Genomic DNA, 13,167 nt, shown 5'->3' with positions numbered 1-13,167 from the left:
GAAATACTTCTTTATATGCTGGTAACATGTGTGTTTTTTGCTGGTTGGGGTGGGGGGAATTAAAAGCCGCACAGCACCTTTTATAACGGCTATTTATGCACCGTGAAGTTGCATAAAAGAGTCTCAAAGGCCAACAAGAATACAGTGAAAGCAAAACACTTCTTCAGAAATCCTACAGCTGATCACTGTATTTAATTTCCCTGCTTGTCTTATTGCTTTTTAATAACATCCACTCAAAATGCAAAAAGGCCCAAACAATGATAACCATGGAATCGTGCCATGCTGTTTGCAGCTCTCTGTGGGAACAGCTGCCTGCAGATGGTTTGCTGGGGATGCTTTTATCGTATTAATTCAAAACAGATAAATGGAAACTGCTTTACAAGGAATGGGGATCTTGGGAATTTTCTTTTCGGCCTCAAATGGCTCGGGTTGTCTTTGTTCGAGGTCTTCCATCGGAATAAAAAACAAGCTTGCTTTTTGGGGGAGCTAATGGGGGAAGTAGAGGGAACGGCAGAGAACGTGGTGCCAGTGGCTGTCTGCTGTAAATTATTTGCATAGTCATGGATCAGAATATGGCTTAACCCCAAGTCAACCACATTGACCATGGCAAAAAATGCATTTTGGATCTGTAAACTTCAGGTATTTGGCTTACCAGGAAGTTTTATGGCTGACTTTGTTACTAGCAGGAGAGTCATAGATTTTTTTGTAACAGATTATTTTTTAAAATTATTATTTTAGATTTTAGAAATTTCGATGATGAAATAGGTTTCTCGAATGAAAATTCACGGCAGATCGTGACCCAGGTTCTTTTGGGACTCAGATTCTGAAATTTGAAAGAAGCCTTAAGGCATGTTCGTTACTTTGGAAAGTAACAAATATAGTTTGGGTGGTGTGAAACTGCTGATTGGAAAAATAGTCAATAATTAAACGATACGTGTAATACGTGAGATAATGGAAGACAGGTTTTTGGAAGACAAGGGTTGGTACAGGCAATTTGGCAGCTGCTTATGTTGCAATAAAGGGACACTGAGTTGTCCCGAGGTGATGATAAGTGTCAGGGAACTGACATCGGAGCCAGAGGCGGAGGCAAGGCTCCCGAGTGATGCTGGAGAAGGGCCCAGCAGGGAGAGAGGCAGCTCATCAGCGGGGGAAGGAAATCAGCGTAACACCAGGGATAAAGGGGGGCAGATGGGGGAATCGGTGAGGGGGCTCCAGGACTCCTCGCCGGAGACCAGCAGGGAGAGCACGGGTCCTCCGCTACCCACACCCTCCCTGCGCAGAAGACTTCCGCGCAGGGAGAGTAGGAGGAGACTTGGCGTCAAACAGCTTTTATGCTGGAAAAGGTTTAAGAAACGCCCACTGACGGATTCTGCTAGCGACTGAGACAGCCACGAAGTGAAGGGCTGTCCAGAGAGAAAAGGTTCAACCAGGCAACCTAGCCAGGAGTGGCGGCAACTTACGCACGAGCAACCCCTATTGTTATTACCATAAGCACTCTTGGAATTAAATTTTGTTTACATCTCTGGGCTTAATTTTCATGTAAATGCAGTTTGGGGATGAGCTGCATTCGAGATACCATTTTTTTGCTCTATAAGACTCACTTTTTCCCTCCTAAAAAGTAAGGGGAAATGTGTGTGCATCTTGTGGAGCGAATGCAGGCTGCGCAGCTATCCCAGAAGCCAGAACAGCAAGACGGATTGTTGCTTTCACTGCGCAGCAATCCCTCTTGCTGTTCTGGCTTCTGAGATTCAGAATATTTTTTTTCTTGTTTTCCTCCTCCAAAAACTAGGTGCATCTTGTGGTCTGGTGTGTCTTATAGAGCGGAAAATATGGTAATTGCTGTTTTATATGTTGGAACAATATATGCATTGATGGCATTTTTAATAGCAAGGATGACTAGGAGATGTGAAAACGATGAGTCTTAATTTATCGGTTGTCACTTGTGGTTCTTTTGAGATACTGAAGAAGGGTTCATAGAATCATAGAGTCGGTCATTTAGTCCAACCCCCTGCAATGCAGAAACCTTTAGCCCAACGTGGAGCTCGAACCGACAACCCTGAGATTAAGAGCCTCACGCTCTACCGACTGCTGTTGTTGTCCAACAGGACAAGGGACAGTTTGGTCCAAAAATGGAGCAATTTTGTTTTTCTAGGGATGGGAGGCAACCATCCTTGGATTGCATAGAGGGAAATAAAATAGCTTCACTTAGTGCTTCCCCCCCCCAAATATATATTTAGGGGTACAGTGGTGCCCCGCAAGACGAATGCCTCGCAAGACGGAAAACTCGCTAGACGAAAGAGTTTTCCGTTTTGGAGGTGCTTTGCAAAACGAATTTCCTATGGGCTTGCTTCGCAAGATGACAATGTCTTGCGAGTTCCTGCTGGTTTTCTCCCCCTCCCCCCCTTTTTCTAAGCCGCTAAGCCGCTTATCAGCTGATCCGATCAGCAGATAAGCCACTAAAAGCCGCTAAAAGCCGCTAATAGCGCTAATACGCTAATCCTTCAATGGGCTTGCTTCACAAGACGAAAAAACCGCTAGACGAAGAGAATCACAGAACGGATTCTTTTCGTCTTGCGAGGCACCACTGTACTCTCATTTTCCTACTCATATTGAAATACAGTGGTACCTCAGGTTACATACGCTTCAGGTTACATACGCTTCAGGTTACAGACTCTGCTAGCCCAGAAATCGTGCTTCAGGTTAAGAACTTTGCTTCAGGATGAGAACAGAAATTGTGCTCCGGCGGCGCAGCAGCAGCAGGAGGCCCCATTAGCTAAAGTGGTGCTTCAGGTTAAGAACAGTTTCAGGTTAAGTACGGACCTCCGGAACGAATTAAGTACTTAACCCGAGGTACCACTGTACTGCCCCTCAATGAGGTCAAAATTGGATTCACAAAATGTTTTGGTGTATGCGTACCCCTGCTCAGTGGCGAAGCTGCACGCTCCGCTACCGGGGACGGAGAGCAGGCGTGGGCATGGCTGGGGCCCCCCTGGGGTGTGGCGCACGCCCAGGGGTGTGGCATGCCGCCTGCAGGGGCATGGTGCGTATCCTGGGGGTGTGGTACGCCACCTGCAAGGGTGTGGTGCCTGGTGCACACGCGGGGAGTGTGGTGTGTGCCCGGGGGCCCCACTGCGATGGCACCCTACTAGAACAGTGGTGCCGGGGGTGGTCCGCTCCCTCCGCACTCCCGTTCCTCCGCCAGTGGCCCTGCACACCCACTCCCCGAAAAAATAACACTGGCTTTACTGAAATAACATGGCTGCTAAGGCCATACTGACTTGGTCTGTTTGCAAAAGACTTTAATAGAGTATTCCTAATCGGATGAATTGACTCACTGTGCAAAAAAAGAGAAAACCCACAAAAACTGTTATTACTTTGCATGTGAATCCAACCGTGCTGCAAAAAGGGGAGGAAATAAAATAAATTGTTTGAGTGAGAGGTCATTTGTGCATTGTAACACAAGATCTATTACCATTATTAGCGGATTATGAGTATCTTGGGGATATTCACCCATTTATGGGCTATCTCAACTGCAGCAATAAAATATTTGCCTGGTATATGACACCCTTCTGGGAAATTCATCAGAAGAGAATGCTTCTTCAGTTCTTCGGCTTAAAAATAAAAGACAAAGAATACAGCAAATTGTGGCCTCATTTAGGTAGAAGTTTGAGTATTTAAAAGAAAAACCAATTATACAGTTGGTTTTGTTGATGGAGAAATGCCTTAAGCAATGATGACCATATTCTAAATCCTCTGCTCTTGGGAAGCAGCGAGTGTTTGTTGGGTAAATGAATGAAATGCCATGAACTCCTATTGGGTGTTCTTTAGTTGCCAGAAAATCAGGAGTTGAAAGTGGAACATCTTGATTTTGACACAGAACAGAGAGCAATGGATGTGCAGTTTGCAGAACACATGTGATCCTTGAAAGTATCTGCAATCTGTAAAAAATTTCAAGTCTTCAAAGAATTGTGGTGCTGCAAGAATATAAATCAATAGAGTTTAAGTCTTGTTGACTGGAGATAGGACAGTAATGGCAGGTGTTCTCTACTGGGGTAGCAACAAAAAAGAGCCAATGGCCTCAGCCTTTGCTGCTTTTAACTTTGGCTGTACAGTGGTACCTCAGGTTACATACACTTCAGGTTACAGACGCTTCAGGTTACAGACACTTCAGGTTACAGACTCCGCTAACTCAGAAATAGTGCTTCAGGTTAAGAACTTTGCTTCATGATGAGAACAGAAATCGTGCTCTGGTGGCGCAGCAGCAGCAGGAGGCCCCATTAGCTAAAGTGGTGCTTCAGGTTAAGAACCGTTTCAGGTTAAGAACGGACCTCTGGAACGAATTAAGTACTTGGGTATATATTAAGTACTTAACCCGAGGTACCACTGTATTGGGTGAAGAGAACACCAAGCAAGGATGAATACAGGGGAAACCCCGTTTTCACAGTAGTTGTATTCCTGGTCCTTGCATACTTGCGTTAAATCATGTGAAATAACAACAACAACAACAACAACAACAACAACAACAACAACAACAACAACAACAACAATTTATTTATTTATACCCCGCCCATCTGGCTGGGTTTCCCCAGCCACTCTGGGTGGCTTCCAACATAAGATTAAAAATACATTAAAACATTAGTCATTAAAACCTTTCCTAAACAGGGCTGCCTTCAGATGTCTTCTAAAAGTCAGGTAGTTGTTTATTTCCTTGACATCTGACGGGAGGGTGTTCCACAGGGCGGGTGCCACTACCGAGAAGGCCCTCTGCCTGGCTCCCTGTAACATCACTTCTCGCAGGGAGAGAACCACCTCGGAGCTGGACCTCAGTGTCCGGGCAGAACGATGGGAGTGGAGATGCTCCTTCAGGTATACTGGGCCGAGGCCGTTTAGAGCTTTCAAGGTCAGCACCAACACTTTGAATTGTGCTTGGAAATGTACTGGGAGCCAATGTAGATATTTCAGGACTGGTGTAATATGGTCTCAGCGGCCGTTCCCAATCACCAGTCTGGCTGCTGCATTCTGGATTACAGTGGCACCTCGGGTTACAGATGCTTCAGGTTACAGATTCCGCTAACCCAGAAATAGTACCTCGGGTTAAGAACTTTGCTTCAGGATGAGAACAGAAATCATGCTCCGGCGGCGCGGCAGCAGCAGGAGGCTCCATTAGCTAAAGTGGTACCTCAGGTTAAGAACAGTTTCAGGTTAAGAACGGCCCTCCAGAACGAATTAAGTTCTTAACCCGAGGTACCACTGTAGTTGTAGTTTCTGGGTCACCTTCAAAGGTAGCCCCACGAAGAGCGCATGGCAGTAGTCCAAGTGGGAGAGAACCAGAGCATGCCCCACTCTGGCGAGACAGTCTGCGGGCAGGGAGGGTCCCATCCTACGTACCAGATGGAGCTGGGAGACAGCTGCCCTCGACACAGAATTGACCTGCGCCTCCATGGACAGCTGTGAGTCCAAAATGACTCCTAGGCTGCGCACCTGGTCCTTCGGGGGCACAGTTACCCCATTCAGGACCAGGGAGTCTCCCACGCCTGCCCACCCCCGTCCCCCAATAACAATCTTGTCAGGATTCAACCTCAGTCCATTAGCCGCCATCCATCCTCCAAATCAGAAACCTACTGATGAAGCTTGAAGACACTCTACTCTGCCCCCATGTCTGCCCAGCTCAGGGAGGGAAGCGCGATGCTCATGCAAATGGCGTTGGGACATGTTGTGCATGATGTGCCCCCCCCCCCATTGCCCTTGCAAGCTGGTGCCTCTGGCCCTACAAAAAAATCCACTGATCTCTTCTGTATTGTTTTGGGTGGAACGGTTTTAGCTGTCTTCTTGACTATCTCTGTTTTACTTCTTGTTACCCACCCTGGGACCTTATGAAGGGCGGGTAGGGTAAGGAATTTTATAAATAAAATAAATGAATTTTAAAAAAGAAATACTCTGGCTTGAAGGAAGATGAGCGATATCCGATGTCCGCCATCCTTAGGGTAGACCCTTATGCCATCTTCAATAAACATTTTTGCCTTCGGTGGGAGTGCCAGTTCTGCATAACATTGAACAGGTATATGTTTTTCATTCCTCTTGAGTCCCGAGTGTTGTAGATGTATTTAATATATCAAGAAAATGCAATCTGGCAGCAGAAGTCTAAGCATGTTTACTTGGAAGCCAGGCCCACTGTGCTAAACGTGGCTTAGTCCCAAGTAAGTGTACATTGGACTGTGGTCTTCGTTTCACATATTTTTAAATATCTTTCTCATGAGCTTTCTAACAGAAGAATTCTTAAACCAAGAGAGTGGTTGTCTGGTTATATTTATTTGTCCCAGCCAATGGCATTGGCTGTTGTATTTGCTGCTGAACGAAAGACAAGTTGGAACCGTACGTGAAAGTTCCATTTTACGTGAAAGTTCCATTTTACGAAGTGTCAGATTCTGATACAGTCTCATCATCCGAAGAGCCGCCGTCGTAAATCTGTTTGCAAGACTGACTGTACTGAGAAGCTAGTTGGTGGTTTTGAAATGCAGATTCTCCTGTTTTGTTTTGTTTTGTTTTCAAAAGAGAAATCTGGTAAAAAAAACCAACCTTTTGTCAGGCACTTAATGGGGTGGGTTGACCTAACTGCTAAATCTTTAGGGATGGAGAGGGATTGAAAATGCTGCGTTGCTAAGCAACAAATTTGCTGGCTTTCTGAAGGTGCTCAGATGCACTGAGAGTTAATGAATCTGCAGGGCGGCTCTTGGAAAACTGTCGGGAAAACCCAATGGAGACCAAATGCTCATTTCGCCCTGGCAAGGATTCAGCCCTCCCTTACTTATGTTTTAAGTTGAGGGGCGGGTCTTCTTTGTGGTTGGAAAAACGAGTGTTATTTCTGAACAACAAACCATAGAGGGAGCATAGATATTTTCCTTTCAAAAGGAGGTTCCTGCAAGAGACATCTCTGGACTAGTTCACGCACACAAATATGGGTATAATTTTCTGTTCACGCCAGCAGCCTCGACTGTCTCTGGGTATACGGCCTCATGTGGACATGTGTATTTATTTAAAACAACTTTATCTTGCCAGTTAGCCACTCTGAGGATAAATATACAATTTGGCAGGTATTCAAAAGCTGAAAGACTAATGGGTTGTCTTAAATTTTCAGCCAAAAGTATAAACTCCCAAGATCAAAAGGATTTAAACTCCCAGCCCCGTCTTTAAAGACACAAAGCAGAGAAATGTAGCCTTAAAAATCCTTAGTTTTAATGCAGTATCAAATCCAACATGTTATGTAGCTAGGATATTGCAAAATAGTTAACAGAACTAGCAAGTAGACTTCCAACGTTTCCTTGCTATATTTTTATTCTAAAGTCAGTTTTCAGAAGGAACCGTTAATGTCTCTTGCCAAGTTGAACGTCCTGGGAGTAGTCTTAATGGTTTTGGAACCATCCGACTTTGGAGTGTTTCGTTTCTGTTTGAAGTTATGCTAATTTCAAGCAAAATGTTTATCATCGGAGAACTTTCGGAGATCAAAACGAAAGTTGCGTAAATCATCACAACCCGCTAATGTGATTAAAGATAGATGGAAGGGGGTGGAGGGAAATTCCAGAAATGTTGGCCAAACTACTCCTTTTAATCAAATAAAAACAATATGGATTTGTGAGGAACTCACTTTCTACCATACTTTCCTCCTCAGCTCTCCTCTTCTGCACCTGGGCTGAGCTTTTTTCAGCCTAATGAATCCCAGGTTTGCCCCACTCTTACTTGGGAGGCAGCATCCAACTGGCTCTGGTGGAAAGAAATCGGAGGAGGCTGTTGAGAAAAACTGCCCAGCATCTGACTCTCAGATCCTCATGTGGGAAGATTATTCCTTCTGCCGAATATACTCACTTACTTCCCTTGCCTCGTGCATATGCGCATCATGCCCTGCTTGTGGGATGTGATCCATGAGAGGCAGTCAAGTACAACGTTCCTTGTCAGGTTAGAAAAGACATGTGAGGGAATGCTTGGTCCAGCCAGTCAAAACTTCCTGTTCCTTCTAGCTGGAGCATCCTTTCTTTTGCATGTGACTAAAGGTGGGCGTGACCTTACCTGTCCAGGTAACAAAAGGACGAGTCACGCAGCACACCTCCCTCTTTTTGACTTCCTTCTTCGTTTGACAGGCTTCTAGCTAGGACTGCTCTGCTAGCTCTCAGCTAGCAGAAGCACTGGGACTATTCCCCATATGGTACCTCAGTGGTACCTCAGGTTAAGAACTTAATTCGTTCTGGAGGTCTGTTCTTAACCTGAAACTGTTCTTAATCTGAGGTACCACTTTAGCTAATGGGGCCTCCCGCCGCCCCCGCCGCGCAATGCTTGTAGAAGCATCCAAGTCAAAGTACCACTCACTTAGCTATTTATCTGTTGTGAACTACCCAGGGATCTTCGGATGAAGGGTAGCACACAAATTTAATAAATAATCATGAATAATAATCACGAAATGGAAGAGAGTTCTGGTGATAACAGCTCCCCCTGCCTCTTCACGCTGTTAAACTGAGTTAAAATTACAGTTTTGCCGAAGGTTGATTGCTGTATAGATATCCAAATTAGAACAGAAGATGGCCTATTTTCAAAACAAGATTATATAGTAATGCTGAATTTATTTGCAACCAACTCTAAAAATACAGTCTTTTGGTACAATGGCAGCAAACTGCATTGGATTTAGTGTGAATTGAGCAAAATCTTCTTCTGTTCATCCTTTGCTGCCTCCTTGTCCCTTTTTTCCTTTATCTTTTTCAAACTGTAGATTGTAAACATCCTTGGGGCAGGGACCTTTCTTCAGTTATGTTGTAAAGCCCAATGTTCAGTGGCAGCAAATCATCATGAAACAGCAAGGCTGACTGTGATGTCCCTTCTCATAACAAACAGGAACTTTTGGGTGCTTTCAGAATTTATTTAATTTCCATGCGTGCACAGGAACTGGCAAACTTCCTTAACATTTCAGAAAGGTTCAGAACCTGTTTGAGTTAATGGTCCTTGAAGGAATTTAATTTAAGACTGTGCAGACCCTTTTCAGTATCTGTATGCCCACTGGCCAATAAATAAGGGGTTTGGTTTGAATTTGTTCTTTGGTTTCGAGCCAGCTCAAACGTCCACACTTGGGATCACTAAGTCAGTTCTAAAGTTACAGTAATTGGAGGTAGCCGGGGAGCAGGGGAACCCTCCCTGAATAACAAAACTCAGGACAGAGCTTCACTCTGGAAGCAAATAATAAAACTGAGATGTAAATCTTTGCAATACTCTGCTGGAAGATGAAGGAACGGAATTGTTAAGAAATAAAAGAGCCTTGGAAACAGTCGTCTGTACAATTCGCATACCCCTGAATTTTGTTGTGTTCCAGAAAAATATATTTCTGTGTTCGTATTTTTGTTTCTGTTTGTAACTAATCATTTTATGAAGACTTGGAGAGCAGCTCAAAATGGCGGTGATGTTTATCATTGTTGTCCACACACAGAAGCATAGCAACCCATTTTTTATGGGTGTTATTTATTTTAGGTGCCAAATCTGATTCCCGTCCTGATGTTTAAGTTGGGGACGCCGCTGGATCCCACTCTGTGCCGGGAAATCTTGTATACTTTGCCTGCTTTGGGTGTTCATAAGGTCAGTACGAAATTTTAACTTTTCTCCGCTGGAAAAGGCGTTTTGTTTCTTAAAGGCGGATTTGCTTTCCTTTTAATTTTGGGGGGAAATGTTGAGAGCAATGAAAGCGCCTTGGTAGAATGTCATTTACCATCACTTAAATGGGTGGCATCTTGTTCCAACAAAATGCTTTATCTTCCCTAGAGGAATCCATATGGAATATGTTACTTGCCTGGAGGCAGTTGGAGGATGGATGATGACTAACGGATTCAGGTTGAATCCTGACAAGACAGAAGTACTGTTCTGGGGGACAGGTGGGTGTGGGGGACTCCCTGGTCCTGAATGGGGCAACTGTGCCCCTGAAGGACCAGGTGCACAGCCTGGGAGTCATTTTGGATTCACAGCTGTCCATGGAGGTGCAGGTCAATTCTGTGTCCAGGGCAGCTGTTTACCAGCTCCACCTGGTACGCAGGCTGAGACCCTCCCTGCCCGCAGACTGTCTTGCCAGAGTGGTGCATGCTCTAGTTATCTCCCACTTGGACTACTGCAATGCGCTCTCCATGGGGCTACCTTTGAAGGTGACTCGGAAACTGCAATTATTCTAGAATGCAGCAGCTAGACTGGTGACTGGGAGCGGCCGCCAAGACCACATAACACCGGTCTTGAAAGACCTACACTGGTCTCCCAGTATGTTTCCGAGCACAATTCAAAGTGTTGGTCTTGACCTTTAAAGCCCTAAATGGCCTGGAGCGTCTCCACCCCCATTGTTCTGCCCAGACACTGAGGTCCAGCTCCAAGGGCCTTCTGGCAGTTCCCTCCCTGAGACAAGTGAGGTTACAGGCAACCAGGCAGAGGGCCTTCTCGCTAGTGTTGCCTGCCTTGTGGAACGCCCTCCCATCAGATGTCAAAGAAATAAACAACTATCTGATGTTTAGAAGACATCTGAACGCAGCCCTGTTTAGGGAAGTTTATTGACTGATGTTTTAATATATTTTTAATCTTATGTTGGAAGCCGCCCAGAGTGGCTGGGGAAACCCAACCAGATGTGTGGGGTATAAACAATATTATTATTATTATTATTATTATTATTATTATTATTATTATTATTATTATTATTATTATTATTATTGTCACTACTACTACTTTTGTCCCTCATTCAGGCTATGGGTGATTGTCAAAGATGTGGATCTACATAGCCTGAATGCCTTGTAGCCGGGAACATTCGGATTGCAACAAACAGAAGCTCAGAAATAATATCTCTAATTGTAGGAAACAGAAGTAGCCCATAGCACTATATACTATGGGTGTAGCTCAGGTTACACTGTAGGAAATGTAAATATGCCTTCAGTGGAATAAAGATCTTTAAAAAGATTATCTCCCAAGGTTTCCAGAGAGGTGATTTATTTACAGTCAGGTGTGTTGACTGAATAGGCCAGCATGCCCCCCCAACCCGAAAATAGCAGATTAAAAGATTAGTCATTAACCCAGTGACAACGCAGAACTGTTGCCAAAGCCTCACCTCAGCACCTTCTCTGGCATCTAACATTTCTGCTTCTGCCTCCTGCGCTGCTATCATAATGCTAAATGGTACTTCCGTCAAGGTGAAAAAGTTGCCGTCTGGATGTAGCCTTAGATGCCTGGCACGCAGAATTGATCGGCGCTTTTGTATCTGCTGCAAAATTAATCTCTCCAGACGTATTCTGCATTGTAAATGAATGTAGGGAAAGTTCTGTTTTTACAAATGAGCAAACGATCTCTTTCAGGTCTGCGTGGCTCAGATTTTACGTGCCCTACAGGTGTTGGGAAACACGCCAGAGCTTCAAGCTGTTGCATTACGCCTGATGACATCTTTATGGGAGAAGCAGGTTGTCAAAAAGATGGAAAGCAATTAATCTCTGTCTTGAAAAATCACATTTTGGGGGAATAATTGATCGTGCCGTTGCCTCTTGCTTAGCAATGGCTGGTAGGAATGTTGTTGAGAGTGGCTGGGGCAAACCTGCCCAGATGGGTGGGGTATACATAATAAAGTTGTTGTTGTTGTTAAGAGCTAATCCTTCAGGCCACTCTAGGAGGGGAGTATGCAGAATAATTTGTTCTTGGAAGCTTTTACAATACAGTCATACCTCAGGGGTTGAACAGAATCAGTTCTGGAAGTCCATTCAACTTCCAAAATGTTCGGAAACCAAAGCGCGACTTCCGATTGGCTGTAGGAAGCTCCAGCAGCCAATCGGAAGCCACGACGGACGTTCGGGTTTCAAGGAATGTTCACAAACCGGAATAATCACTTCCAGGTGTGTGGCATTCGAGAGCCAAAACGTTCGAGTCACAAGGCGTTTGTCAAGCAAGGCATGACTGTACTGTTATCGTATGTGTACTGAGATACTGTGGATTTTTTAAAATGAATGAATTTTTTTAAAAAAACAGAAACCAATTTTTCATTGAATTACCAATATTCAAATATCAGTATTTTTGGAGTTTGACAGTGCACTTGGTTAGCAGGATGCTGTGCTTCATTCTCCCGTGCGTATCCTGGGGATGCCATATTTTAAAAGTAAAAACCAGGATACCCCAAAAGTTGTAGCTTTTTAGGAAGCCCCTAAAATTGTTGAGCTTTTGTCAGATGCTGGTGTGGTTGCTCGAGAGTAAACAGGCAAGACTCTGACCTATCTTTTCCAGGCTTCATTCTTGGTGCAAACTATTTACAGTGAAGAGCATCATATGTTCATGTCTAGCTCAATCGCTAGCAGAATCCGGGAGTGGTCGGTTTTTGTACCTCCCCCATCATAAAAGTCACATCACTCCCAGCCTTTTCCGTCCCTCCCTGCGCCGAAACCTACTGTGCAGAATGGGTGCTGGCAGCGGCGTGCTTCCCGCCTCTCCAGTTTGCTCAGGCGCGGTGTAGAGGCTCTCCCTAGCATCCTCTGGTCCTTGCACCTCTTCTTCACTGGAGGTGGGGTTTTCCTCCTCGCCGGAAGAGGAACTGCTTTGCAAGATTTTCGGAGGCTCACTATAACACAACTGCCCTTCCATCTCTCGCCTCTGAGCTGATGGCAGTTCTCTGACAGTTTTGTTTAGGGAAATCTGAAACTTAAGTTGTGTGGTAAGTGTGGTGGTAAGGTAAGTGTGTGGTAAGGTAAAGGTAAAGGGACCCCTGACCATTAGGTCCAGTCGTGGCCGACTCTGGGGTTGCAGCGCTCATCTCGCTTTATTGGCTGAGGGAGCCGGCGTACAGCTTCCAGGTCATGTGGCCAGCATGACTAAGCCGCTTCTGGCGAACCAGAGCAGCACATGGAAACACCGTTTACCTTCGAACCTAGGACTTGCCCATCAGAAGGTCGGCGGTTCGAATCCCCGCGACGGGGTGAGCTCCCGTTGCTCGGTCCCTGCTCCTGCCAACCCAGCAGTTCGAAAGCACGTCAAAGTGCAAGTAGATAAATAGGTACCACTCCGGTGGGAAGGTAAACTGCGTTTCCGTGCGCTGCTCTGGTTTGCCAGAAGTGGCGTAGTCATGCTGGCCACATGACCCGGAAGCTGTACGCCGGCTCCCTCGGCCAGTAAAACGAGATGAGCGCCGCAACC

General features: G+C 45.3%; 1 protein-coding gene across 2 annotated transcripts in view; it reads left to right on the top strand.

Moving 5' to 3' along the window:
• The window catches only part of FOCAD (focadhesin), a 142,374-nt gene that overhangs the window by 41,505 nt on the left and 87,702 nt on the right, over nt 1–13,167 (top strand). For both annotated transcript variants that reach the window (XM_081176061.1, XM_081176062.1), the window contains exons 12-13: nt 9,505–9,609; nt 11,352–11,453. In XM_081176061.1, coding sequence (XP_081032187.1) covers nt 9,505–9,609; nt 11,352–11,453 — 207 coding nt within the window. The remainder of the gene's footprint in view (nt 1–9,504; nt 9,610–11,351; nt 11,454–13,167) is intronic.

This window comes from Podarcis bocagei (genome assembly GCF_964188305.1).
Source record: "Podarcis bocagei genome assembly, chromosome: 17".
Taxonomy (NCBI): Eukaryota; Metazoa; Chordata; class Lepidosauria; order Squamata; family Lacertidae; genus Podarcis; species Podarcis bocagei.
The sequence above is the reverse complement of the archived record's forward strand: the minus strand, read 5'-3'. Positions and strand labels throughout refer to the sequence as shown.